General features: G+C 46.9%; 1 protein-coding gene across 1 annotated transcript in view; it reads left to right on the top strand.

Annotated features, from left to right (window-relative positions):
* Positions 1-1913: 1913 nt before the first annotated feature.
* The window catches only part of zswim8 (zinc finger, SWIM-type containing 8), a 31063-nt gene continuing 5129 nt past the window's right edge, over positions 1914-27847 (top strand). The window contains exons 1-25 of the mRNA XM_083694419.1: positions 1914-2124; positions 3405-3677; positions 7399-7552; positions 8150-8244; positions 10049-10221; positions 14633-14740; positions 15269-15350; positions 16425-16545; positions 16671-16872; positions 16961-17136; positions 17848-19120; positions 19458-19589; positions 19751-19930; positions 20048-20231; positions 20438-20536; positions 20726-20850; positions 21089-21407; positions 22475-22627; positions 22855-23077; positions 23307-23596; positions 23962-24185; positions 24452-24955; positions 26505-26673; positions 27329-27490; positions 27680-27799. Of these exons, the coding sequence (XP_083550545.1) occupies positions 3500-3677; positions 7399-7552; positions 8150-8244; positions 10049-10221; positions 14633-14740; positions 15269-15350; positions 16425-16545; positions 16671-16872; positions 16961-17136; positions 17848-19120; positions 19458-19589; positions 19751-19930; positions 20048-20231; positions 20438-20536; positions 20726-20850; positions 21089-21407; positions 22475-22627; positions 22855-23077; positions 23307-23596; positions 23962-24185; positions 24452-24955; positions 26505-26673; positions 27329-27490; positions 27680-27799 (5446 nt within the window). The 5' untranslated portion in view covers positions 1914-2124; positions 3405-3499. The remainder of the gene's footprint in view (positions 2125-3404; positions 3678-7398; positions 7553-8149; positions 8245-10048; positions 10222-14632; positions 14741-15268; positions 15351-16424; positions 16546-16670; positions 16873-16960; positions 17137-17847; positions 19121-19457; positions 19590-19750; positions 19931-20047; positions 20232-20437; positions 20537-20725; positions 20851-21088; positions 21408-22474; positions 22628-22854; positions 23078-23306; positions 23597-23961; positions 24186-24451; positions 24956-26504; positions 26674-27328; positions 27491-27679; positions 27800-27847) is intronic.

The raw sequence follows: 27847 nt of genomic DNA, 5'->3' as shown, positions 1-27847 counted from the left end.
CGTAGGCATCTTTGGACGACCCTACTTTAAATCCTAACTCTTACCCTAACCCTAACACTTACCCTAACCCTAACCCTAACCTTAACTCTTACCCTAACCCTAACCCTAACCTTAACTCTTACCCTAACCTTAACCTTAACCCTTACCCTAACCTTAACACTTACCCTAACCCTAACTCTTACCCTAACCCTAACCCTAACCTTAACTCTTACCCTAACCTTAACCTTAACCCTTACCCTAACCTTAACCCTTACCCTAACCGTAACCCTTACCCTAACCTGAACTCTTAACCTAATCCTAACTCTTATCCTAACCTTAACCCTTACCCTAACCTTAACCCTTACCCTAACCTTAACCCTTACCCTAACCTGAACTCTTAACCTAATCCTAACTCTTATCCTAACCTTAACTCTTACCCTAACCCTAACCCTTACCCAACAGTAACCTTAATCATTTTAAATCTCAACTTCAACGGGGTGACGTCAGAGTTGAACATGGAAAATTATAACATCATGATTTCAGTTATTGTGACATTCAATTACAACCTGCTGCAAACCCCTCCCTCTGCCATTCTCAACTTTTGATATATTTCAAGGTTACAATCAGAGATGTTCATTAAAACGATGAATAATCCTTTAAAACATTTCACAGCATATTGTATGAAATGGGACTAATCTATACAGGATTAAGTTTCGTACTGTTGCGGCGCTTTCTTATTTTTTGTTCTACCTAAGCTAAATGCTGAAGTCGCAATACAATCAACACAACACAATCTGAGAAGGATCATTGACATTGACACAAGAGAAGTGAAGTCTAAGATAAGCTGGTTCTCGGATTCTCATTCCTGGAAACATAGGAGAAGAAAGAAGTCTGAATGGTCAAATTAGTTTTTTTGTTGAATTAATTAAATGCAATGTAAGTGTGCCAGTGAAAAGAAACTAGCTGCATGCCATTCAATGGAAGAATGAGCCAGGCCGGGTCTCCTGAACCCCTGGGCTCGCCCAGTGAATGTTTGAGCAGCTCCTTTTGAAACAAATCTCTCATTCTTGCGTGTATATTTAGACTGCTGGCATCTTCCGAGACCATGGATTAGCTCTCTGTTTTGCATTAGGAAAAGAGAACACTAGGGAACAGAGAATGTCATGGCAGATGTCCAAGGTATCTAGAGAAATAGAGACAAGTTGACATCCAAATGCCCTTTTATGCCTTGTGAATTTCATCACAGAAACTCATTACACATGGACCATCAAATGGTGTGGACACCACACATGGTCTTTTATCATCAGAAACCAGCCTCGGATATCTCACCATAACCATTTTCACTGCCTACCTAGTCTTCAATCATTTTAAAATATTTGTGGTTGCTAGAAAAAACAGTCCATTGTGTGTGCGGAAATACCACATTCCAAACAGTGATTGATTTATTGATGATTGATTGGCAAACAAAACATGGTTTGTTTTTGTTTGTTTTGTCTGAACATGAAGCTACTCTAAACAAAGTGGCCACTACAGACAGCAGGAAAGAAAGCAAAATCAAAGGAATTATTCTTCAACAATGTCAATGAATTTCGTTTCGATTTGGATGATAGAATAATTAGTTGAGGGCCTCTTATTGATGTACCTTAATTAAGTCTATGATCTAATACAGCCGGGTGAGAGTTCTGTTCCATGACGCCTACATTGCCTCGGCTTCACAGACTATTATAGCATGTTGATGGGTATATGACCGATTAAAACTACAAATCTACACTTTGTGAGATTTGGTTTGCTGCGCATCTTCACTGCAATGTAGGCGACCTGAAACAAAATCCAAGCGCTTTACGCCAGCGAATACGAGGCGGAAGTTGGAATCAGCTGATAGAGGAGGCGACAAGCTCGTTGAAGCCTACAAAACGAGTGCAGAAGAGCCATCTTCCCGACCTGGAGAGTGGAAGAGAGTGGGATTGTGAGGAGAATTTGGGGGGTACCCCGGTGTCGAAGGCTCAAAGACATTGCTTGGCGACGGTAGGATAAGAAGCCTGTTTGGATGATAAATAGGACTTTTATGGTTTCCGGACGAGGACTATTTTGGAACCAGTGGGAGGAAGCTTTTTTGAAAATACAAAGAAAGAAATTCGAATGAAGGTATTAATAACATAGGTTTGCAATCCAATACATTCAAATCTGACAGTGCAGCATTGCCGAAGACAGTTGAACGAAACAGTATTCAGTCAGCCAAGATTGAAGGGTGTGTAGCTAAATCTTCAAATGTGTCAATGTAAACAAACACCAAGCGAAAGCCTTGTTGCCTTGTTGAGCGATTGTGGCTGTGGGCTGCTTTTGAGACTCGGATTAGGACCAAGGGTATTCTGTCAGGGTAGTCAGTTGTCGTAAAACAAAACTATTATTCCTTAAACATGTGCCTTTTATGAGACATTCTACAACGTTTGTGACTGATGACAATTTAGACCCCTTTCATTTGAAGGTGTAAGCTAGTTAGCTTAGCAAGCTATATAACTGATTGGCCAATGACTAGCAGGCTAGTTAGCAATTAGCTAACTACCTAATGCATGTAGCTAGCTAGCGAGCAGAGCCTGAAGCTTGAAGTGAGTGTCGAACAAAGAGAGAATGAGTGGCTAGTTTATAGCTTTCATTTTATTCTTATTTTACATCAAGGGATGGTGTGTTAAATCGACATTAGGGCGTTGCTTGCAATAATTTATATTTTCTGCACGCTTTTTGGAACACTCACTCAGGCAGTGTGTAGCCCAGCTGATTGGTTAAAAGGCGAGGGGGTTAGGAGGCAAACAAGTGAGGTTTGTCATTTAGTAGTTTTTAAGTAGCTGTCTAGCTGGGTAAAACTAAATGTAGGAAGTTGAATGGTAGGTAGTAAAAAACCGATTGAAGTCTGTTGAAACAGCAAGCAGGGTCACTTAAAAGTGTGTGTGTGTGAGGGGGGGGGGGTTAAAGTAGACGCTCTTTAGCAGCGTCTACTTTACCGGTCAGGCAAAAATGAAGTCCAACTCGAAATTTGGTAGATGGGAACATAAAACGTAATTGTTAGCTCATGGGCTGGAATCCACTTTCTCAGACGGCATGGAAACTGTTTTTCAGATAACTATATTGCCCTAAATGGCAAAGCGCTTGGTAAGAAAGATAAGAAGTCCTTTCTTTATCCCCTTCATGTTCTCCAGTAGACACTCGCATGGACACCATGCATTTGTTTTGTCTAGAAAGTAAACAAGAAGACACTGATATTTGGTATAATTTGTGAAACTTTTATTCTCACCTTTGATAATGGGTATTAATTTTACTGTGTTGTAGCGGCTGCCAAACTAGTGAGCGTTCAGTGTTTTGGTTGTTATGGTCTCCCCTCCCCCAACTTTTACTGGAGACTTGAAGTGTGCCTCTGCTCCCCCTGTCAGTTCTGGACAGATCTTACCCGATTTCGCTCCGCCGAGGGAAGGCCTTGGCTATTGTTGCAGTCCTCTTGAATCGTGAGTTACCTACAGCGGATGTAATGGAACTAATGTTCGCCGAGTGGGAAGATGGAGAGAGGTTCTCTTTCGAAGACTCTGACCGTTTCGAGGAGGACTCCCTCTGCTCGTTCATATCAGAAGCTGAGAGCCTGTGTCAGAATTGGAGGGGATGGAGAAAACAGTCTGCTGGACCAAATTCTCCTACAGTGAAGATTAAAGGTACACACACACACACACAGTCTATGACCTTTTTAAGTGAAGTCTGTTTACATTATACCTACCTCTGGTACTACCCCTAAAAACCACTTGATGCATGTTGCCAAATCATATTGTATGGTGGTCAGCATACTCTTTCATTTACCAAAGTGTTTGTGATGGATCCAAACCATCTGCCTGGCTCTCTTACCATAAGCATCATTGATTGTAATCATCATCTTGGAAGTGTAGTGTTTCCCTGTGGGTATGAGCCATCTCTCAGTTACAGTGCTTGAGGTGTTGAGCTTGAGAATGGTTACAATTATTTGGGTAATGTTCCTTTGGAACATGGATTTTTATTTTTTATCTTTTATAAACGCAGCAGCATAGCTTTGTTAAAAAATGTACCTTGTCCAAATTTCCTTTGTTGGTTGTCAACACTGTTTGCCCATAAATGATATAGCTATATAGAAATATATATAGATAGTGTGTGTATGTATAGGCCTGTATTGAGCTTTATTTCTCATCTTGTTCTCTCTGTGATGTGTTGACAGTGCTCAACAGCCCATGTTGTTGTCCTGCTCCTTCTTTGAAGAGTCCTCAAGAGTGCTCGGAACTCCTCTCCAGAGAACACAATGCCATGGGGAGAGCAGTCGCTGCCAATGCCACTGATTTTCATCTAATTCATTGGCAGTGATGTCATTGATATGATATCCATTAGTTTATTGGCAAAAAAGAATAGTCTAGTGTCTTATCCCATGATCCTTTGTTCTCAAACTTCAGGAAGCCTGGAACTCCCCCTCCCCCTCCACCTAGACTGTTCATTCTCCAAATTTGATTCCATATGCTCTCAAACAGTGGAGAATGGTGCACTGCTCATGTTTTTGAGAAAAGTTGTGTTGGAGTGGCCTTAATCTGTCAATGAGTTGTCACTCAGACTGGCTGTGCTGGTTAGTTCTACACCGAGGGCCTGGGTGTGTGAGTGTGAGTTGCGGCACTCTGCTGGAGTAGCCCACTCTGAGTGCTGTAAGCCGGCCTATTGGACGGCAGCTTGGGAGGGGCAAACAGTGCTGACCTGTGTGGGCTGTTCCAGCAAAGACTTGGGAGCTATTGGAAGCTTGTAAGTAAGGAACCAGGGGGAGAACTGTTTATTATGAACCTCTGCCTGGGGAAGGCAGGCCTTGTGTGTGGCAGTGTTTGGGTTTAAGGAGGAGTGGTGGGGGTGGGGAGGAGTAGAGTCAGCTGTGGGCTGTAGGGTCACTGGCTACTTCAGGGCTGGGGGATTGTGGTTTAACAATATAAACCCCCCATTTGATGGATCTGTATTTGCTGCTGATCTTGCCCAAAAGACTTGCCAAACTCCAATAATTTGTGGAATCTGTAGTAAAAAAAGCCTTCTTTTCAGAAGGCAAGACTAATATCTTTCTATAGCTCCAAATGAATGGTATGGTAAAAGTAGGTGAGGTTGTTAGTTGATTGCTCTGTTGATCTCTAGCCACAGACTGTGGGGAGGGAGAGCAGACTGGGCATAAGGCTACTGGGCATGTGCGTGAGTGAGCAGCAATCCTTCACCTTTTCACCGCTACAATGGAACAGCTCTGTGTCCCTGCTCTCTCCTGATTGGTCAGTCAGTATGTAGTCACAATGCCACTGGCAGTGACTGGCTGGCAGCAAGGACTCTGTGGGACCCTGTTACTGCTCTCCTCGCTGTTACTACCCACCCCTCCCCCTCTCTTCTCTCTTTTGCTTAGCTCTCTTTCCTTCCTATTTGAGGCTTCCCCAGGCCACAGAGGACAGGTGGGGAGCAGGTGTTTATGGAAATGTAATCACCTGGGTCTGGGAGTCCCTCTCACTGTTTTATTTAGCGTGAAAAAATAAAACCTAGCATCTCATGCCATAGTATTCACACTGCTTTAACTAGTAGAAAAATCGCTAGCTCCATATCGCACAGGCTTTTCTGCTGTTGCCATGTTTGTCATACCCACACCCAATTAATATTAGATTGTATATATTAACTATTATTATTATATCTCCAATTTCTGTATCTCATCTTGCTGGTTCACTGAACTAAAACAGTAATTGTATAGCACTGATCGTCAGTGAACAAGGACTGCTATCAAGGAGATGATGAGATGAGAAGATGCCAGCATGGGTGGAATGGTGTAGTGGCGATACAATGCCTACCATTGAGCCCTTTGGCCCTAAATGCCCTGTCCATTAAGGGCAGCATTCAGCCCCCACACACCCTGCTGTACAGGAGGTATCAGCTTGTGTGTACAGTGTAGGCTACTAACTAGCTAGGATGTTGGCTTGTTTTCTTTTCTGAAGATGGTCAACATGATGTTTCTCTACCATTGTTTGCCAAACAATGGCAAATGTACTGCATCATCCTCAAATAGATTGCTCATATCCTCCCCAGGCTGGCTTTGTGGTCAGGTTATATTGTGAATACCTATCCTCACAAATACTCTTCTTTCAAAACAGTTTTTTTTTTTAGTCATATGAGTGAGTGTACAAGGCAAACTCATGATGCAAAGCCTTATCTTTCAGAATCTGAGGCCTGGAGACAAATGGTTCTGCATCACAGTTCAATGACTAAACTTCCTGTCTTCATTCTATTGAGTTTGTTGCAAATGTTAAGGTGTACATCTCTCATGTCAGCTCCTGAATTATGAGTTGTAGGTTTACTTCAAGATAGTTGAATGGATTGCAGAGCCATTGCCTTGTTCATCTTTGTTAGTGTACATCCCCCTGATGAATTGGACTGCCAAGCGGTGACGTCAATTATTACTGAAGAGTTGTTGTTTTCACAAGGAGGGCTCAACATTTATTTTGTCAACCATCCAATAAAGTTTCACTTTTGTTTACCGGTTGACACCACTTGTTGAAGGTGATATTTTGTGCTAAGTCAACTGGAGAAGGGGCTGTTTCTGGAGTTGCTTGTGTATTTTGTGTGGGTTTTATTTTGAAGGTTCTGTTGTCAGAGCTGCTGAACCTTGTCTGGGCCAGGTCCAGGGGTCACGTGGGTTCAAGACCCCTCAGGAAACCAAAATCCTTCCTGGGCTGAGCCTGACGGGCCTCTGTGGCAGGCCTGTTTGGCAGCTGTCCCACTCTCTCTGATGGTAGAGATGAAGTGAGCTTCAAACCCTAATTCACACCACAGGACTGACGCAAGCTGAGCCAAGCTGTACTGGGCTGGCCTGGTTATGCATCATCCACCATAGTTGCTCAAACAGTGCTCGAAAGGACAATGTGAAAGGAAAAAAGCCAGCAAAGTATGGTTCGGGTTGGCCCTGCAGTGTGTAAAGCCCCAAAGTCATGACACACTCCAGGCTTGAGGGCTGAAAGTGTTAATACCTTGCTTGCACCACCAGAATAGTTTTGTCAGCGCATCTAAATAGTTGACTACCCCCCTCCCCACTTGTGGTAGGTTTACCATGGCTTGGCACCATCTGAACCACAGCCACCAGCTGATGGCACTTATTAGACAGCTTGCTTTCCTCCATGTATGGTCTATGGCAGTAAAAATGGATGCTTGGAGGCGGGTCTGTGAAGTGAGACCTACAATGTTGTTTTTTTGGCAACCCACTCTGTCCTCAACCTCACAGTTCAGTGGATAGCTTGCTAATGTAACATTTTCTAATGCATGATTGTTCTCTTGTCTAGTGCGCCCCCCCCCCCCACACACACACACCCCCAATCCTTTCTTTAATTAATGGTCTTATTGTATCTCTCCCACTGTTAGATGGGCAGGTCATCCCACTGGTGGAGCTGTCAGCCAAACAGGTAGCGTTCCACATCCCGTTTGAGGTAGTGGAGAAGGTCTACCCCCCTGTCCCCGAGCAGCTGCAGCTCCGCATCGCCTACTGGAGCTTCCCAGAGAATGAGGAGGACATCAGGTGAGGCTAAGCACACACATGCGCACACACAAACACGCACACATAAATGTAAATGCACACAGTACATAGATGCACTACACACATACCGAGACACCCTGAGGTCAACCTGAGACCTTCTTGGGATTAAGATCTTTTGAGACCACCTGGTCTGTGGTCCTGTGTGGCTCAGTTGGTGGAGAATGGCACTAACAACGCTTAGGTTGTGGGTCTGATTCCTGCTGGGACCATATATACTGAAATGTTCTTTCACTGCAATGTAAGTCGCTTTGGATAAAATTTGGATATTATTATTATTATTATCATCACCTAAATGGCACCTGGGACTGGTACTGCTGAATATTGTTGCAGTGTCTCATCCTCCTTCCTCTCATTCAAACAAGCTCCCATACACAATACTCACTCACGCCCACTCACCTGTAATCCTCTGCAAATGGCTCACACAGATAAAACTGAAGAGGGAACATAGTATTTTGAGAAGGAATGACCTCTCTCTCTGACTCTCTTTCTCTCACTCCTTCAACTGACCCCCCCCCCCACACACACACACACACACACCTCTCTCACCTGACCCTCTCTCTGTTATCCTCTCCCTGTCAGGCTATACTCCTGTCTGGCCAATGGCAGCCCTGATGAGTTCCAGCGTGGGGAGCAGCTCTACAGGATGAGGGCCGTCAAGGACCCTCTGCAGATAGGTGAGTGGTGACCTTACCTTACAAAACATCACCTACTGCCTCATAGACAGCACTGAAGGCTGGACATCAACCTCCATACATTTCACAATGGTCACAAATTCCTAGTCTCGTGCTACGCAGTGCATTAGAACCACAACTGCGGACTACTCTTCCCCATCCATGCCGATGATCAATTAAAAGTCACATTAACCACAAGCCAGCCTTTCTTTTTGATTAGAAATGTGCTTATTTAGCTTTTAGAACAAAATGAGTTGATCATTCTTGTAGTCCCACACCAGAGCCTGGGTTCACCTCCCTCTGGTCCTGGAGCCACTGCTGCATTTTTGTTGCTCATCCCAGATGACTGGATTAGAGCAGCCGGGGCCGGATGTGTGGGGATTACAGGCGCTTTAACGGCCCTAAATGGTACTAAAGGAGCGTTTGTCACCAGCTGCAGCAGACACACGCGGATAGAGCCCTGTCCAATCAGCAGCCCTACACTGACAAGTTGGATCAATCACCACTCATCTGTGATTTGGTTTGACCAATCAAAACTCAAGTCGAGTGTGCAGAAACCCCCAGTGTGTTTTGTACCTATGTAGAGACTTGAGGAGAAAACTTGGTGTAGCCTGATAATGAAGGAATTGTACTGTGGTGCTGTTGGACTCCTTCTCCACACAGTTCCTGGGTCAATGAATGAAGCCAGAACTCTGCAGGAGTAATTTAAAGTCGGTTTTCTATTACATTGGTCTTTTTTTCAACGGGCACCTAGGATCAACCAACGGCCAAAGCGGGATGAGCCAGTACACTGGGGCACAGTTAATGCCTGGATTATTAATCCATTCAACTTACTCACATGCCAGCTAGAATCAGAGTTTTGCAGTTAAATGCCTGTTTTCTTATTTTTTGCATGACAGAACAATGGGTCTGTGATAAATGCTTATGGTAATAGAAAAAGTGTCTGTACGGTGAAAGCCGATATCTATACCTTAGATGTAATTTATTTTTTATACACTTATTAAAAACAATACAGGAGCGTACATCAGCCTTTGTCAATCACCTAAAATGGTCTAATTGTAATGTTTACCATAGTTGTGAACCATACCACTCTCCTATCCAATGAGTTTAATACAGTGTCTCCCTGCAAGCACAGCACAGGTCTGTGTGATATTAAGTTCAAGGTATTAGAGTTCATTGTGAGGTAATGGAAACCCTGTGTCTCTCTCCCAGTGTAAGTGGTAGTGAGAGGGAAATAGTGTGTGTGTGTGTGGGGGGGGGGGGGGGGGGGGGGGCGGCTGACTGCCAGGTAGAAGCAGCAGGGACTGGAGCAGGAACAGGGCTTGGCTCTCTGAAGGGGGTCCTGTTGAATCTGGAACAGTTAGGCTGACTTGTGTCCGCCTCCCCCCCCCGCCATTCTCTCATCTCCCCTATGTCCTCTCAGTCAGTGCCGGCTCCAGCTGGTAAAAGCTTTTTGGCCTCTCTCCTGCTCTCCCTCCTCATATCTCCCGTCTCTCTCTGCGTATGGAAATAAAACTGCCTTTCATTTCCTGTCTGGCAGCCGAGGCCTTACAGAGCTCCACAATGTCGGTCAGTGGCTGGATCCTCATCAAAATGTCAGCGTGCCCTGTTAATATTTCCTGCCCCAGTTTGGCATAATAAACTGTATTTCTTATTCTGCTCCAGTCTTCACACAGCCAGGCAGATGGACCTTACACAGCGGATATTGTTCTCTGACACTGTCTCTCCCTGTCGCTCTCCCCCTCGCTCTCCCTCTTGCTCTGACGCTCTTCCTTTCTCTGACTCTTGCTGTCTGTCTCTCTTGTAGGCTTCCATCTCAGTGCCACTGTGGTGTCGCCCCAGACAGGCCAATCAAAGGGGGCCTACAACGTGGCTGTCATGTTCGACCGCTGCCGCATCACCTCCTGCAGCTGCACCTGTGGTGCTGGGGCCAAGTGGTGCGCCCATGTGGTGGCACTCTGCCTCTTCAGGATCCACAACGTGAGTGTCTATGTTTGGAGCCCTGACCAGGGTTGGAGCCAATTCCATTTCAGTTCAGTCAAGAAGTGAAAAGTTTGTTTCTGCAGCATACTTTGCTCCTGACACAATCCATTAGCACATCAGGACTCAGGAGCTTCTGTCAAACTCAGTTTGTGCACATTTTCGACCCATTTGTAACAGGGCATGCTTTGTGTGCTTCTATTTTAAGTTCACAACAAAACAGCAGACAGAAGTTGGGTGTTCTCTTTGTATCCAAAGAAACATACCAAACTAGAGATAATGACCTTCTCCCGTCAGGGACCTGTGGTGGCATCACTGAGTCACATAATCTCTCGTGTGCAAATAGCTCATCTGAACGTTATTATTATTTATTTGTTTATTTTATTCGCAATGCTGTCATTTTGTTCACGTGAACTTACAGAAGCTTGATGTAGCTGCTCCTAGCCTTAGTTTGAACCTTGTGTCAAGGATGTGTTGGAGCTTGCTGCTGAGGCACCACTATGAGTGTGTGAGGCTCTGATTATGTCTTTGGGAGGAGTACTTCATCTGCGTTCTCCTGATATCAGTGTAGATGGGTTCTGCCGGGTGTGTGTGTCTGTCTGTGTCTGTCTCTGTTGGTGTCTCTGTCTGTGTGTCTGTCTCTGTTTGTGTGGGTGTGTCTGTGTCTGTCGTGTCTGTCTGTCTCTGTGTTGTGTCTGTCTGTCTCTGTGTCGTGTCTCTGTCTGTGGGTGTGTCTCTGTCTGTCTCTGTCTGGGTGTGTCTGTCTCTCTGTGTCTGTCTGTCTGGATGTGTCTCTGTCTCTGTGGGTGTCGCTCTGTGTGTGTCTGTGTGTATCTTGTCTGTGTGTCTCTCTGTCTGGGTGTGTCTCTGTCTGTGTGTGCATGTCTGTATGTGTGTAGGCTTGTGCCAGTATCAGAATGCTCAAATCGGTATATCTTCCCGCCAAAATGTCTGCTACACCACTAATATCTTCATCAAAACAAAAACTTTGTGCCACCTGTGGCATCGTCAAACGATTGTCTACCCAGGCTCTGAGTGCACCAAGTGACAGTTTCCCACCGGTATTTTACTGCATGTGCACAAGGTGAATCTAGTGGCCTTATTCAATTAACAAAAGAAATTGAAGTAGTATTATGTCATGTTCTTTGCAGTTAATGCTGAATTACGTTTTGAAGTTACCTATTCTTGAATGACTGCTATGCAAGTAAAAACAAAATATAAGAGTCACAAGCATCTAGATTGCTAAAGTTTGCTAACAGGCTACACACAAGGCCAGCTCTGCAGCTTTTGTGTCTGAATTGTGATTCTGTTCATGTTATCTATATATCTTTTATAGGTCCCTACCTTTGTCACCTGGTTTGAATCCAAAATGTTGCCTTACTGGGCCAGTTCCATTACTTAAAATGATTCCCCTCCCATCATGTGATTTGATCCCACCATGCTAGCTTTGAGAGGTGCAGTCAGTGAGTGCATTTCTTAGCTTCAGAACCTTTTTTCTCTAGCAGGAATCAAAATCTTCCACAGTGTCCCTGATCACACGTTGTATATGTAATTTTATTCATTTAATAAACGTTGGCTCCTACACTTGGTAGGTGTATCTGCAAAATAACGATATGGCTAGAATTATACCGGCATAAGCTTGTAAACCGTATGCTACCGGTAAAACCTTTCACCAGCCCAACCCTTGTGTGTGTGTGTGAGTGCACATAAGTCCTTGAAATGTACTCTATGGGTTTGCAATCGTGTTATTGAATATGTGCTGGGGATCATTGCATGTACTGGCACTAAAAGCTGGTTATAATGATCAGAGCTGATTACCCACTCTCACTGAAGCAGATAACTCTGAGAATACAACGGAAAGAACGCCGATGGTCATATCCCGCCCCTGCTGTGTAGGGTTTCTCAGGCTGTGTCAGCTGTTCTGTGGCTGTGAGGCGCACACACACACACACACCCACTGGAACACACAGGCCTCCATAGCTTTCTTGGGACCTTTTATCAGACACACATGGAGCTTCATTAGCCATGATAGTATTGAATGAGGTGGATTAGCCAGTGAAGTAATGAACAGCTCTCTCAGCTGGCCCAGATCTCTCGCCAGCCCTCTCTGTGAAAGTGGATATTGAAGCTTGTCAGAAGCTGTGGCAGAATATGCATTAAGCTGCGGGCCACATTAGGACATGTCCATTTGGTCGTTTCTCAAGGAGAAGATGGAGAAAACATGTAATGACACAGTTGTCAAAAACAGACCTCAAATACTTTGCATGGCACTTGCTTCCAAACGAGTTCGAAATGCAACAGATGGGAGATTTTGCATATGACGATTGCAACACTTGACTTCAAACCTGCATTAAAAAGTCTCAGGGATATTGGAAAATGAAATAAATGCTGAAATCGTTTTCATGTCGTCAAACCTATTGAAGGCCTACTGGGTTTTAGCTGAGTCAATATCAATACAAATACAGGGTCTGTTGCTCTGACACTCCCAGTATGACTGCGACTATGACTGAGTCTGAGCACATTCAAACTGTCAGAATATAGCCATGCCCTTTTAAAATGTACTGTGTGGGAAGCGGCACCCCATGTAAACGACCCCAACAAACGGTTATCAATGTCACTGTCATTACAAATCCTTTATTTGTATATAAGAATCTAATATTGTAGACTCGTTTTAACATGTGATCAGAGCTGGGCAGAAGCTCTTCATATGCAGAAGTGGACTAAATGCTACTGAGTGGGTGTATCTGCTTATGATATAATCCTATTAGAGAGCATGAAATGTTCTTCAGCTGGGTATTAGAGCACACATGCTGGCCTCCCTATCCAACTGTGCTTGTTCTTAAACCAAGCTGTAAGTTCATGCTCAATACTCATCGTCCTCTCCTCTCTGTTTCTGTCTCCACCCCAGGCCAGGAGTCACAAGTGTTTCCGTGCCCCTTCTTCAACACTCTAGGCTCTCTCTTTCTCTCCCTCTCTCTTATTTTCGGTGGTGGTGGTATCTGCTGCTCCTATCCCCCCCAGAGGACACACCCTATTCCTTTTAATGACCTTTTGGAGAGCCAATCGGGACAATTAGTCTTCATCAAACCCTGGCGGTCTCTGGATTATGTATTATGCATGGGCCAGATTTCCCCTTTTTGTAAATGAGGGGGTTCTCTCTCTGCTCCAGAGTGGGGCTTCAGCCAGCTCTGGAGGGGATGTGGCAGGTATTGGCCAAAGACTATGCTACACTCTTAACAAAGGCGTCATCACAGGCTGCATCACAGAGCTAAGGATTCTAGACAATCGTAGGCGATAAGTGGTTCACTATAGTGTAGGAGTTCTGGCTCTGACGCTTGAGTAAGATATGATTGTTGATCAGTAATGTGTGATGTTGCACCACTACGGTTCATGATTCACTTTCATTTGATATTTTCCTCGCTGATAAACTTACTGTGTGAACATGAAACAGAGCTAGGTGATAATTTGGTATCTGTGTGGATCAATCGGTTGTCTAGCAGGCACGCCTAGTGGCCACTTGTGGTACCGTTGTGTTTTCACTTGTAGTTCTGCCCAAAAACACAATTTCCAATGGCAATGGAGTCATAGTTACTGGCCAAATGACTGTGTGCAGTATAGGCCAGTACAAGCATTATTATTTTGCATTTTCTCAATAATAGTTGTAGCTATACTGCAAGGTCATGAATGCAAGATGACAATATAGGAGCCCAATAAAAATGTAATGATTTCATTGATTTTAATGATTGATGCATGATAAATAGTTAATTATGACAGACACTGATGTTGAAAATGATGGGTTAGAATTAGACTTATGATATAAATTATGAATTTGCGAAGGGCATAATTTGATGGCAAAGTTAAAGGACAATGAAATTGAAATAATTATTATGATTTGGCCTACTGAGGATTTCAAATTCTTTAACCAAAGCTAAATAATATTGATACAAAAAAATAATTTGTATGAATATTATTTAGCCGTGGTTAAAGAAAAGCAACTTGTATAGCGGGATTGTTTTCTCAGCTGAATGATGTGCTGTGCGCATGCTCGATCGGCAGAGCCTATGCATTCCTGTGTGATTCTTGTCGTTGTAACCCAATGTGCATGCTAGAATGACAGAGACCTGCACGTAACTGCCCAGAGGCCAGCGTTTGCTCATGCGTTCTTGCGTTGTTCTAGACGAGAGGCAATACTGAGCATGTTCAGTGGGCAGACCTGACCAAAATGGAGAGTACACATTTCGTTGGCAGAAATTAATCGTGTGATGTCAGACTTCAATGTGCCCATTCCTATTTACAGTCATTGGTGTGAAAGAGCTAGGTGATATGGTAACTGTGTGTGTGAAACAGAGGTAGGTGATTGTGTGTGTCAGTCAAAGCTAGGTGATAATATGGTGTCTGTGTGTGTCCCCAGGCGTCTGCAGTGTGTCTGCGGGCCCCTGTGTCAGAGTCCCTGTCCCGGCTGCAGAGAGACCAGCTGCAAAAGTTTGCTCAGTATCTAATTAGTGAGCTTCCCCAGCAGGTAACACGACACAGGAACCCCCACAACATCACTGTCTCCATTCACATTAATTAGAAACTAGCACCAGCAGATTTAAGCACTGTCAGACGTCCTCAAGCTTTTCCCTAAATTGTTAGATGACATTACTATTTACGTAAAGGCCAGACCTTTAGTAGTCGTCAGGGAACATTGGGTTGGATCTGAGAACAATGTTGTGTTTTTAAATTACCTCTCATTGGCTACTAGGTTTGCACGGGTAGCTCTGTCAGCCTGTAATTGGCCCAGCCTCAATGCTCTCTTTGTCTGTCTGAGCCTGCACTATTGAGATAGATAACACACAGTAGCTGCATTGTCTCCAGATGTATTGCAGTCAATAGTCCGGTGTTGGTTTGTGTAATGTGTTTCTTTGCTGTAATCAGAGCCTCGTGTTCAAATGGGAGGATTTAAGAAGTAGCCATAGAAACAACTATGCAACAAACAAGGCTCTGCACTCTGAAGGGGAAACAGTGTGTGTAACAGGTTCAATGATGATGTGTGTGGTTGTTTCAGATCTTACCCACAGCCCAGCGGCTCCTGGACGAGCTGCTGTCTTCCCAGTCGACAGCCATCAACACAGTGTGTGGCGCTCCAGGTACTCCCTGCTCCTACCTGGATTCTGTCTCCTTCCAGCAGGGGGCAGCCTCTACTCTCACATGGAGTTCAGAATGGCAGCCTTGTATTTCTCACATAAGAGTTCAGAACCTAGGCAATGTCAGAAAGCTCATACTAACCGAACTACATACTATTAAGAGCCAAATGTTTAGTAAAGTGTATCCATTAAGCAACACATTTCAACATACTACACCTCATTCATACTGAGAAACTGTCATCTGTAGCTCAACCTTGTTCACGGTAATGCTTCAATTTCGCTACTGCCCGCCTTCCTTACCTGCTTCGTTGAATTATGGGACTAATATCGGAAAGGACTTCCTGAATAGTGTGCAGTCAATTCATACTACATGAAAAGGCAAATCTAGTATGACATCCTGCCATTTTATACACACCTAATTTTGATACATTTGAACATGGCCATAAAGTTAAATAAACACTAGGGGGAGCACTCCCCCTAAATAAATCTGTGATTACATTGGGGAGATCTGTGTTTTGAGTGGGAGTTAATCCAATGTTGGTGATTTACTGCCACCTGCTGTGCTCTGGAGTGCTGGCTGGCTTGGTGTCAACACAGCTCCAATTCGTACCACCAGCAGATGGAGCCATGCACCTGAAAGCCATTTACAACCTACAATTGAAGAAGATCATGTGTTGATCCAATTGGCTAATGCCTTCCCAGTTCATCGAAAGTCCCACCAAGTTGACTACATGGCTCCCCTCATGCTGTCACAAATGTAGTGGCTGTAAATGATGGGCTACTTGATGTAACTTTTTAAAATCTATGGTTCAGAATATCTTGAGATGGGAGTTGTCCCCCACAACCTAAACTGTCCACAGACCACCTATATTCTAATAAACACATGTTTTTTTTTCATGCATGTGTTTTAGAGTACTTCAAAATAAAGATAATAAAGATGTATTTATTTTATTTAGAAAAATAGCACTTTGTTGTGGTATAGATATTATAGATGTGTATTGCCCAATTTCATTAGCCAAAAAAAAGCTTCCTGATGTGCGTTAGCTCTGCTGATCTTGAACCCCCCCCTGTGTGCAGACCCCACTGCTGGCCCGTCTGCCTCTGACCAGAGCACATGGTACCTGGACGAGTCCACGCTCAGTGACAACATCAAGAAGACCCTGCACAAGTTCTGTGGACCCTCACCTGTGGTCTTCAGGTGAGCCAGCATAGGCCTAATGTATAGGAAGGGTTGAGGCCACTGACTGAAATGTACCGGAGCTGTCTCTCCCTGTGATGTAAACGATTGTGTGAGTGCGCTGTGCCTCCTTTTCTCCTGTTCAGTGATGTGAATTCCATGTACCTGTCTTCCACGGAGCCCCCGGCTGCCGCTGAGTGGGCGTGTCTTCTGAGACCTCTGAGGGGGCGGGAGCCTGAGGGCATCTGGAACCTTCTGTCCATCGTCAGGGAGATGTTCAAGAGGAGGGACAGCAATGCAGCACCCCTGCTGGAGATTCTCACTGAGCAGTGTCTCACTTACGAACAGGTACAGAGACACAGACACAGGCAGAAATTGTATGTACGTACACACACACACACACACACAATGATATCTTCTCCTCTCATCTCGTCAGATCATCGGCTGGTGGTACAGCGTGCGTACGTCAGCGTCTCACAGCAGTGCCAGCGGGCACACAGGGCGCAGTAACGGACAGTCAGAGGTGGCAGCCCATGCCTGTGCCAGCATGTGTGACGAGATGGTGGTCCTGTGGAGGCTAGCTGTGCTGGACCCCACCGTGAGCCCCCAGAGGTGAGGGCCATCATCACATCGCAGCACTATTGCATTTTGTTCCAGCTCAACAGTGACGAACCTGATTCACCTCATCTTTAAGATCAGTTGTGATGGCGCTAGGCTGAAACACACACCTGGACCCTCTGTGGCTCTCCAGAACCGTTTTAGGTTATGCGGTCAGGAAAAACTCAAGACCATAACAGCACCTTTCTGTCACTCTATTGTTGTTGTTCCATGTTCACAAGAGTGTGTCTGCTGCAGACTACACAACATTCCTTGTCATTTGCCCTCCTTTTTCACACCAATCTCAGGCCCACATTTTATTTATTTTATTTTATTTTTGTGGACACTTTGGACTTTTTTGGACATTGAGTGTCTAAGAGCCAGTCTGACTCATTGTGACATCTTATTGTTGCTGTTGGTTGTCTATTAGTTTGATGCTCTCTTGACACTGACTGTTTACATGAGCACTTGGTTGAGAGCTGAGATAGAAAGACACAAAGGAAAATGTGGAGTGACTGTCGAATTTAGTTTTCGAAACCTGTTTTTTTTGTGTGTTCAGTCACAGCGACAGTTCTCTGAATAGCCATATTGTTTGTGTGTAATTTTGTTTCAGTTACAGTGGTCATTATCATGCGTGCATGCGATTGTGTCTTAGTCTCTGCTCAGTGGACTGTGCTATCTTGGCAGAGCAGCGTAACCAGTGAGTGTGTCTGTCCTGTCCTGCAGGCGATTGGAGCTGGCCGTTCAGCTCAAGCAGTGGCACTTGAAGGTGATCGAGATTGTGAAGCGTGGTCAGCACCGCAAGTCCCTCGACAAGCTCTTCCAGGGCTTCAAGCCTGCTGTGGAGTCCTGCTACTTCAACTGGGAGGTGGCCTACCCACTGCCCGGCATCACCTACTGCAGCGCTGACAAGAAAAGCGCCTCCTTCTGTTGGGCCCGGGCGGTGCTGCAGCAGAGGGGGGCCAAGGCCGGTTTGGCTGGGGACACCCACGAGCCTGGAGGAGGTGGAGGTCGACCCGGGACTTCCGAGGGGGGAGGGGGAGACTACAAGTGCAGAGTAAGTGGCCACTCTCCTCAGCAGGAAGTGGCAGTCAGGCCTAAGGAGACCATTGTGAGCAAGAGAAAGGGGCTGTTGGCGGGTGGAGGTGGTGGCGCGGTGCTGGTCCGCCTAGGGGGCAGCGTAGCCCTGTCTCTGGAGGAAGGCAGTAAGAACATGTACAAGGCTGGAGGCTCCTCCTCCACCGGGGGCAAGACCAAGCTGGTTCAGGGCACCAAGGCGTCCTGTGGCGTCTCCGGAGGACCGGGGGGGAAGCACGCCAGCGCCAAGCGCCGCACCAGCAGCGAGGACAGCTCTCTGGAGCCCGACCTGGCCGAGTTGAATCTGGATGATGGCTCCAGTCTGGCGCTGGGAGCGGAGGCCAGCAACACCTTTGACTTCACACCCCCGCTGCCCGAAATGCTGCCGTCGCCCAGCCCGCTGCTCAGGGAGCCACGCAAGTACAGCGGCGGTGGAGTTATCAATGCGCCCAAGGAGCGACCCTTTGAGGGGAATAGGGTCACCCTGGCTGCCACCTCCGAACCCCCGCCCTGCTATCCCCCAAAAGACACCACCGCTGTTGCTGTGGAGGCGGCCGTCACTGTGGAGGAGGTGGTGGAGCTGGAGGAGAATGGAGGCGAGGATGCGCCCCTTGTCAGCGACGCTCCACCCTCTGCCTCGACGGCCACTGTTACCGTGGCAACAAGCACTGGCAAGCCGCCGCGTGCTGGCCGAAGAGAAGCTACCCCTGGAGCAGGACCCGTGGTGGACGCCCAGGCAAATCAGGCCCCGGAGGCAGCAGGGGCAGCAGGGGGAGACCCTGTAGGAGAGGATGACTACCAGGCCTATTACCTGAGCGCAGCTGAGGAGGGGGCGGAGAGAGGGGCCCCAGAGAACAATCACGAGGAGGAACCAGACATCTTTGCTGGCATCAAGCCTCTGGAGCAGGAGGGGCAGATGGAGGTGAGGAGAGGGAAAGTCCCAGCTACATACTCAGAGTATCATCACTTACCTATTTGAAATGAACTGGATGCTTAGAGTAGAGAGAGTACAATAGTACTTAATTAATCCCCCAGAGGAAATTCATTGACAGCAGCAGATATACAAAGGACCACATGTATAAACAGATGCAGAAGTATAAAAAAAAACATGTAAAACAGTCAACACTAGACAATAAGAACACATAATCCACTAAGAACAAACCAGAAAAAGTACAATGCCATATCATAAAACCAAACCACTACCATTTATGACAAGCAGACTATGAACTCTGCCTCTGCTGTGATGGTGTCCCTCCCAGGTGCTGTTTGCGTGTGCAGAGGCCCTCTATGCCCACGGCTACAGTAATGAGGCATGCAGGCTGGCTGTGGAGCTGGCTGGGGACCTGCTGGCCAACCCCCCAGACCTGAAGGTGGAGCAACCCCAGACCAAGGTATATCAGTATCTTGTTAAACACCTCTCAGCCTGCATCAATCCCTAATATGTATTTTATTTTACTCTTCTTCCGTATTTTTATTGTAGTTTTCAAAAGTATACATGAACCGTTCATGCATCTTCTCCTATTCTCCGTCCTCATTACCCTCCCCACTCCAGGGGAAGAAGAGCAAGGTGTCGACCAGCAGGCAGACCCAGGTAGCCACCAACACCCTGTCCAAGGCAGCCTTTCTGCTGACAGTGCTGAGCGAGCGGCTGGAGCTGCACAATCTGGCCTTCAGCACGGGCATGTTCTCCCTGGAGCTGCAGAGGCCCCCGGCCTCCACCAAGGCCCTTGAGGTCAGTCTAGTTTGTGGTTTTCAAGAGTGTGTGTTTTTGAACCTTGTGTTTGTATGTGTGTTTCTGAGCAGTGTGTGTTTGTTTCTGAACCTCCCGTGTGTCACGTCTGTGTGGCAGGTGAAGCTGGCATATCAGGAGTCGGAGGTGGTGGCTCTGCTGAAGAAGATCCCCCTGGGGCTGGTGGAGATGACGTCCATCCGGGACCGGGCCGAGCAGCTCCGGGACGGCAACTTTTGTGACTACAGGCCCGTCCTGCCCCTCATGCTGGCCAGCTTCATATTCGATGTGCTGTGTACCCCAGGTGAGTCTCTCTCTCGTGTCACACCTGAACCCTGAAATGCATTTGGCTTAATTTTCCCAAACCACACATTTTCGGACACGGAACACAAACTGAGATTTTGAGATCTAAATGTGTCTTTGCATAAAATCATTACCCAGGTTTGACTTCCAGTAGTTAATATTTTGGCCCCTCTCTCGCCTGTCCTCGTGTCTATTTTGTTTGTACAGTGGTCTCCCCCACGGGCTCCCGTCCACCCAGTCGTAACCGTAACAACGAGATGCCGGGAGATGAGGAACTGGGATTTGAGGCGGCTGTAGCAGCACTAGGTAGAGTCCTACACTCCCACCTACACAATGTGGTAGACTGCTGATTTTACCTTTTCAAATTAATAAACATTGATTTGTCGGTGTGTAATATTCCATACCACTTTCTCCCTCACCACTGTTGCTGCTGTTTTCCAACCTCTCTCTGTCCCTGTCTCTCTCTCTCTGTCTCTCTCCCTGTGTCTCTGGTAGGTATGAAGACAACAGTCAGTGAGGCAGAGCACCCACTGCTGTGTGAGGGCACGAGGAGAGAGAAGGGAGACTTGGCTCTAGCTCTCATGATCACATACAAAGACGACCAGAGCAAGCTGAAAAAGGTATACTAGGTCACCAGCATTATAACCAGTCCAAAAACTCTACTTCACCTCAATGCAATTATGATAACGTTGTCTTTAATACTTCAATAATGTTTAAGATTATGATCTTTTACTTGCGAAACCCAAAATTCAAATTTAGGCACTACATAATGTTCATGACTTTAGTCATTGTGTGTGAGCTGTAAAATGTCAGCAGGCTGATGGCCATCACTCCACTCTACTGTTGCCTCTCTTCCAGATCCTGGACAAGCTCTTGAACAGGGAGAGCCAGACTCACAAGCCCCAGACTCTTAGCTCCTTTTACTCCAGCAAGCCTGCGGCCAACAGCCAGAGGAGCCCGTCCAAGCACACCACCCACTCCCATGCCCACAGCCATGCCCACGGGGCTGGAGGTGGAGCCGGAGGTGTGTCCAAACATGGCCCCGCGGCCGGCTCCTCCTCTTCCTCCAACTCTGTGCAGGCGGTGGCCAGTGGCGTAGCGGCGGGACAGCAGGCAGCGCTGGGGGTGCAGAACAACGCCACTGCAGGAGATGGTGTCAGCGAGGCCAGAGTGCAAGGTGAGGGATGATGTCTGTCCATTTACATTTATGATATTTAGCAGACGCCTTTATCCAAAGCGACGTACAACAATACATTTTAAGTAAGTGAATCATCTATCCAACAGTCATCATAAGACAAAGTAATCAATGCTCACACCAGGGGCCATTGGCAATCGTAATGCCAGTAGGCTATTTTAAAAAAAAATTTTTTTTAATATATTTTATTAGCAGGAGAGAACTTGTACAGGGGGGTAGCAGGGGAGAAGAGGTCTCGGGGTTAGGGTTAGTATAGGGGGGGGTTAGTGAGGGTGAAGCGGTCTTTAGGAGGTACTGTTAAGATGTAGCTTGAAGAGATGGGTTTTCAATCTACGGCGGAAGATCGGAAGTGACTCTGCAGTCCTGACCGTTGTGGGAAGCTCATTCCACCAGCGGGGCGCCAGGACAGTGAAAAGCCGTGACCGAGTAACGCGGCCACTGCATCCACGTAGAGGCGGTGATGCCAGGCGGGCAGCCAAGGTGGATGAGCGGAGTGATCTTGCAGGGGTTTGGGGGCTAACCATTGCTTGCAAGTAGGGAGGGGCTTGTGTCTTGAATTTGATGCAAGCTGCTACTGGGAGCCAGTGGAGGGTGCGGAGGAGGGGCGTGACATGGGAGAATTTGGGGAGACTGAGTGTGTGTTTTTAGTCACGTCATGCCGTCATCCCAGAAAGAGTTTCACCTCTGATGTTTTCCCACTAGCACCTCTTCACTCAGGGAAATGTCAGGGTGAACAACATGCAACCTTGAGGTGCTCCCTGAGGAGTGAAGGGCCTGTATTAGAACATGCTTGATGCTTAACGTATTGTCCATGAGGCATAACCATGCTAAACTATTGACCTTTGACAATATTATTACTACCTTATTGTATTGTTGATTTATTGACTGTTGTACGAGGAGTTAGATTCAGAAAGCATTTCACTATCACTTATGGCTGTATGCGATATACGTGACCGATACAATTTGATTTGATCATTGGAATTATTTTTTAGCCCACTGTCCCTACTCTTGATTCAACATTCTCAAATCTCCTGTTACTGTGTTGGCAGATGGCGCCCAGTCTGTGTCATGTGAACAGCACAGCGAGACTGCCCCCTTCAAGCCCGAGGGCACGGTGCCCAGCCGCCTGGCGCTGGGAGGACGGGGAGCATACAGCGGCCGCTGCTGGGGCTCTCCCGTGCGCCAGAAGAAGAAACACACAGGTACCCAGACACTGGCCATCTCTCAAATGACACCCTCGTCACTCATTTCACTGAGGCTGTATGACTCTGGCCAAAGGTAGTGCACTACATGGAGAATAGGGTGCAATTTGAGATTTGCCTGTTAATCACGATTCCACCGACATGGAACTACTGTAATGTTGGTGCCTTAGACATTGGCTGTGAATGAAGTTGGAGAGATGTTTTGTCTTACGTGTTACGTGTCCCAGGTATGGCAAGCATCGACAGCAGTGCCCCCGAGACCACCTCTGACAGCTCCCCCACCCTCAGCCGGCGCCCGCTCAGAGGGGGCTGGGCCGCAGCCTCCTGGGGGAGGGGCCAGGACAGCGACAGTATCAGCAGCTCCTCGTCTGATTCGCTTGGGTCCTCATCATCCAGTGGCTCTCGTAGGGCTGGAGGCGGAGCGAGGGCAAAGAGCACCGACACCAGCAGGTACATAGATAACTTCCACCTACTAATACTAAATGAAAAGTGAGTACGACATACCTTGACATGTGATTATAGCACACACTAGTGACTTGCGAATGGCAACATGCAAAGGGACCATTCATTAATTGTGTTAATTGTGTCACTCGTCCCCAGTGGGCGTTGTAGCCTGAATGACCAGTGGATCATGCATGTACTTCTACAACACAACATACCCCTTTACACCCTCTCTTAGGTATAAAGGGCGTCGTCCAGAGTGCCACGCCCCCCATGTGCCCAACCAGCCGTCAGAGGCAGCGGCCCACTTCTACTTTGAGCTGGCCAAGACCGTCCTGATCAAGGCGGGCGGCAACAGTTCCACTTCCATCTTCACCCAGCCGTCGGCGAGCGGGGGGCACCAGGGACCCCACCGCAACCTGCACCTCTGTGCCTTTGAGATCGGCCTGTACGCCCTGGGTCTGCATAACTTTGTCTCACCCAATTGGCTCTCCAGGACCTACTCGTCTCATGTCTCCTGGATCACAGGTGAGGGGGTGGCTGGAATGAAGGGGCATGCCCCTCCTCTACTTTAGGCTTTAAGGGAATTAAATTGTTAACCTAAAAAAAAAAAAAAAAAGATGTTTCTCAGATGTTTTAATACCTCAGAGATTGTCCAAAGTCAAGCTGACGAAGCTTGATTCTGGGGGGGGAACTATCCCTGTTAAATGTTTTCATTTGCTATAGAGTGAAAAAACTCCCAGTCCACAGCAGTACACGCACCTATTTAATACCTGTATGGCTGGATGTGTCAGCCAATTTGTTGCTTCTCTCTGCCTTGTTTATCGTATTCAGGCTATCAGAGACTGATAGCTGAGCGAACCTCTTCCTGACTGTGTTCCTCTGTCCTCCAGGCCAAGCCATGGAGATCGGCAGCGCTGCCCTGAACATCCTGGTGGAGTGCTGGGACGGTCACCTGACCCCTCCTGAGGTGGCCTCCCTGGCAGACCGTGCATCGCGGGCGCGGGACCCAAACATGGTGCGGGCTGCAGCCGAGCTGGCCCTGAGCTGCCTGCCCCACGCACACGCCCTCAACCCCAACGAGATCCAGAGGGCCCTGGTGCAGTGTAAAGAACAGGTTAGTTAGAACACACACACACACAAGAAACAATACATCTAGAGTGTACACTGAAGGAAACTGTTCTGTTTCTACAGACATATGATGGCAAGATAACAGACACTAATTTCATAGCACAGTAACATGAATAGCACAAGAACAATCCATGTTCCAAGCCACCCCATGCCCGGCCATGTAGTGTTCATACATGCTATGCAAGGAAAAAAAGCCCTTTTCAGAGTGATAATGTCCACCCTCTCTGCCTGTCCTCTCCTCCCTGCCTGCAGGACAACGTGATGCTGGAGAAGGCTTGCATGGCAGTGGAGGAGGCAGCCAAGGGGGGAGGTGTGTACCCTGAGGTGCTGTTTGAGGTGGCCCACCAGTGGTACTGGCTCTACGAGCAGACTGTAGGTGGGGGCTCTGGGTCCCAGCGTGAGGGGCCGGGTCGCTGTGGAGCCAATGGAGGGGCCGGTAGGAGACCTCCAGAGACGGGCTGTGGGGTGCTGGACGGCGGCCACGGCGGGCCCATGGAGGCCCAGGGGGTTGCGGCAGTGACAGCCTCGGTGACGACAGCGGCGGTCATGCCCGTCATCTCGGTGGGCTCCACCATCTACCAGTCCCACCCCATGCCCGGCCAAGCCATGGCCCATCCCCACGCCCAGGGTCTGCACCCCTACACCACCATCCAGGCCCACATGCCCACTGTCTGCACCCCCCAGTACATGGGCCACCCGCTTCAGCACGTCCCCCGGCCCAACGTCTTTCCCGTGTCAGGGGGTGCCTACCCACAGGTAAGAGGATGTCTGGAACCTTCCGCTCCGTGGGGACAGAGTGGCAGGGGGGACAAACTGCCCGGAGAGACGGGGAGAGAGGGGCTGATAAGTTTGGGATAGGAGTGTGGTGGTGGGATATGCACAGAGAGAGAGGGGAAAAACTGTTGATGACAAAGGAAGGGTGATAAGAATGGGAGACAAGGCGGATACAGTGCCTTCAGTAAGTATTTACCCCCCTGGACTTTTTTCACATTTTTAACACTCCTAAAATTAGCTCAAGTTGACTTGAGTCAGAGTGCAAAGATAATAGTTCATGTGATTTTGGAATTAATGTTTTATTGGGTCTCTGATTTGCATAGGAATCAATTACACCATGTTCAGAGACCAGAATGAATCCTTTCATTCCGAAATCACATGGACTTGTATCCTTTACCCCTCAATTCAACTTATTGAGTGACTTGTTGAAGAAATGTTTGCATTTGAGCTAATTTAGGAGTCATAGCAAAGGGTGTGAATACTTACTGACATTTCAGCTTTTCATTTTTAATTAATTAGTAAACAATATTTTAACTTTGCCATTATGGGGGTATTTTGTGTAGGTCAGTGACAAAAAACATAAATTAAAATCTATTTTAAAGTCAGGTTGTAATACAACAAAATGTGGAAAAAGTCCAGGGGGGTGAACACTGACTGAACACTGACTGAAGTCACAGTAGGTTACAGGTCGTTGGTCAATAAAAGCTCAGAGGCTGTATGCTTTTCCTGGACGACTGGAGTGTACAACAAGCTGTTATATTTGGCCCAGATCTGACATTTGATACAGTAAATTACTAGACTAGTGTTCTTTCATATAAGAAACCTTTCTAAAAGTAGTTCACATCACTATAGTACAGGATGCTGTGTTTGTAGCTTTGTTACTACTGTTGCACTACTGCATGACTCAGGAATAAGAGCAGCCAGCCCAGAAAACTGTTTATTTATGAACTCCTATTGATGTCCTTGTTTTTGGTTTGAGAATTATGTTGCGATCTTCACGCAAATAACCCCATCAATGGGGCGGCAGGTAGCCTAGAGGTTGCTGGTTCGATCCCCACACCAGGAGGGAGCCGGATGTCAAAGTTTTAACTGAATGGGATGGAACAGAAGAGGTAGGTCGAAATGAAGGAACCTTTTCACAAAAAGAAAAAAGACGACATTGAAACTCCTGAGTTTGAAGGAGAATCCACTGACAACTGGACGGCTGCCATCAGTATGCACCGGTGTACCGGTGTGTTTGACTTCAAAGAAAATATGATTTTCAAAATCCCATTCTTTCTTGTGTGCGTGTCAGGAAGTCAAAGAGCAAATGGTGGGGAATATATTGATTGACATCTGCTTGATGACTATGGAGTGAATAAAGTGAATAGAGGCATGTTGATGACCAGGCTTCATTCCAGCTCCTAAAAGCTCAATGGGGAATCTGAGAGATTCTTTGTCATTAATGACGAGCTCTTTTTTTTGGCCAGGCAACGACGGCATCCGAGAGCAGCATCTAACTGATTTTAAGTGTGTCTGTGTGCCCTCTCAGGGAATGCACCCGGCCTTTATCGGTGCCCAGTACCCATACACTGGCCCCCATCCGCCCATGGCGGGGACTGCGGTCACCTTCCCAGGTGTTCCCATGCCGTCCATGACCCAGATCTCCGTCCACCCGTACCACACCGAGGCCGGCCTGCCTCTCAGCACCACAGTAGCAGGTGTGTGTGTGTGTGTGTCTCTGTGTGTGCGCGCGCCATCATGTGTGGGACTGCGTTGTTGACTTTATTGCTCGTGAAGTTAGACAGGTGTCAAAATTGAAAAAGCATTCCTGTATTGTGTCAAGTTGATTTAATGACAATCATGACACGTTTTTTTTCTAATGTGCTAAAAACACTTTATATTGTTGTTGTGGATCAAAGCCAAAGGTAAGGTGACCATAGAAATGGGCTGCTTGTTTGACCTTTACAAGGAGGATGCCTTTTCTACCAAACTGTTAAAATAGCATTCCCTAGTCACACTTTAGTGGGTTAATTGCAGACCTCCCAATGAAAGAAGCCAAGCAGCTTGCAATATGTTGTTCTGTGTATTGCTGTTACTGTATGGGAAGCTTAGTTGTGTGGCGACAACAGTGCCACTTGTTTCCATGATATCTATATGACCTTTGTTGTGTTCTTTCATGTAATGCTTTACTGTGAACCCAAGTATTTGCATGTGTGAATTAGTTCATGGTCATGCAAGTGGATTTAATCTTTACCATTCAATGGCTTTATAATGTTGAATAAAATGTTTTAAGTTAATCAATGTTTTACAATTTCCCCTCTTTGGCACTGTCATTCTCAGGAGCGGTATCTCTTTCCTCCTTGTATCCAGTAGGTGGTGTCCATCCTGGCCCTACAATCCAGGCCCTTCAAGGGACATCTCTTCCTGGTATGTCTTCGCAACCCGCTGCATTGGTCAGCCCCCCCTTCCCTGCTGAAGATGAGCAGCCAATCAGCCAGCAGGGCCTTCACTATCTGCACTCGGCCTACAGAGTTGGTGAGGATCCAAGACTCCTACGCTTTGAGGTGTTTTAGTTATGAAAGATTCTTTCTCTGTAATTCTTGATTAAAAAAATTACCAGTAAACATATTAATGTGTAATCATTTGCTGTGTATGTGCGTAAGGGGCTTAGTTTAAACAGTAACTATCAAAACATGATACTTGATCCTGAGTCCTCTTCGATAGGCATGCTGGCCTTGGAGATGCTGGGCAGGAGGGCTCACAATGACCATCCGAACAACTTCTCCCGTAGCCCCCCCTACACAGAGGATGTCAAATGGCTCCTGGGCCTGGCTGCCCGGCTAGGTGAGTGGAAGGGGCAGGGGAACATGGGTGGATGAAAGGCCACAACTC

The sequence above is a fragment of the Argentina silus genome, assembly GCF_951799395.1.
Source record: "Argentina silus genome assembly, chromosome: X".
Classification (NCBI taxonomy): Eukaryota; Metazoa; Chordata; class Actinopteri; order Argentiniformes; family Argentinidae; genus Argentina; species Argentina silus.
Note: the sequence above shows the minus strand (reverse complement) of the source record. Positions and strands in the feature narration are given on the sequence as shown.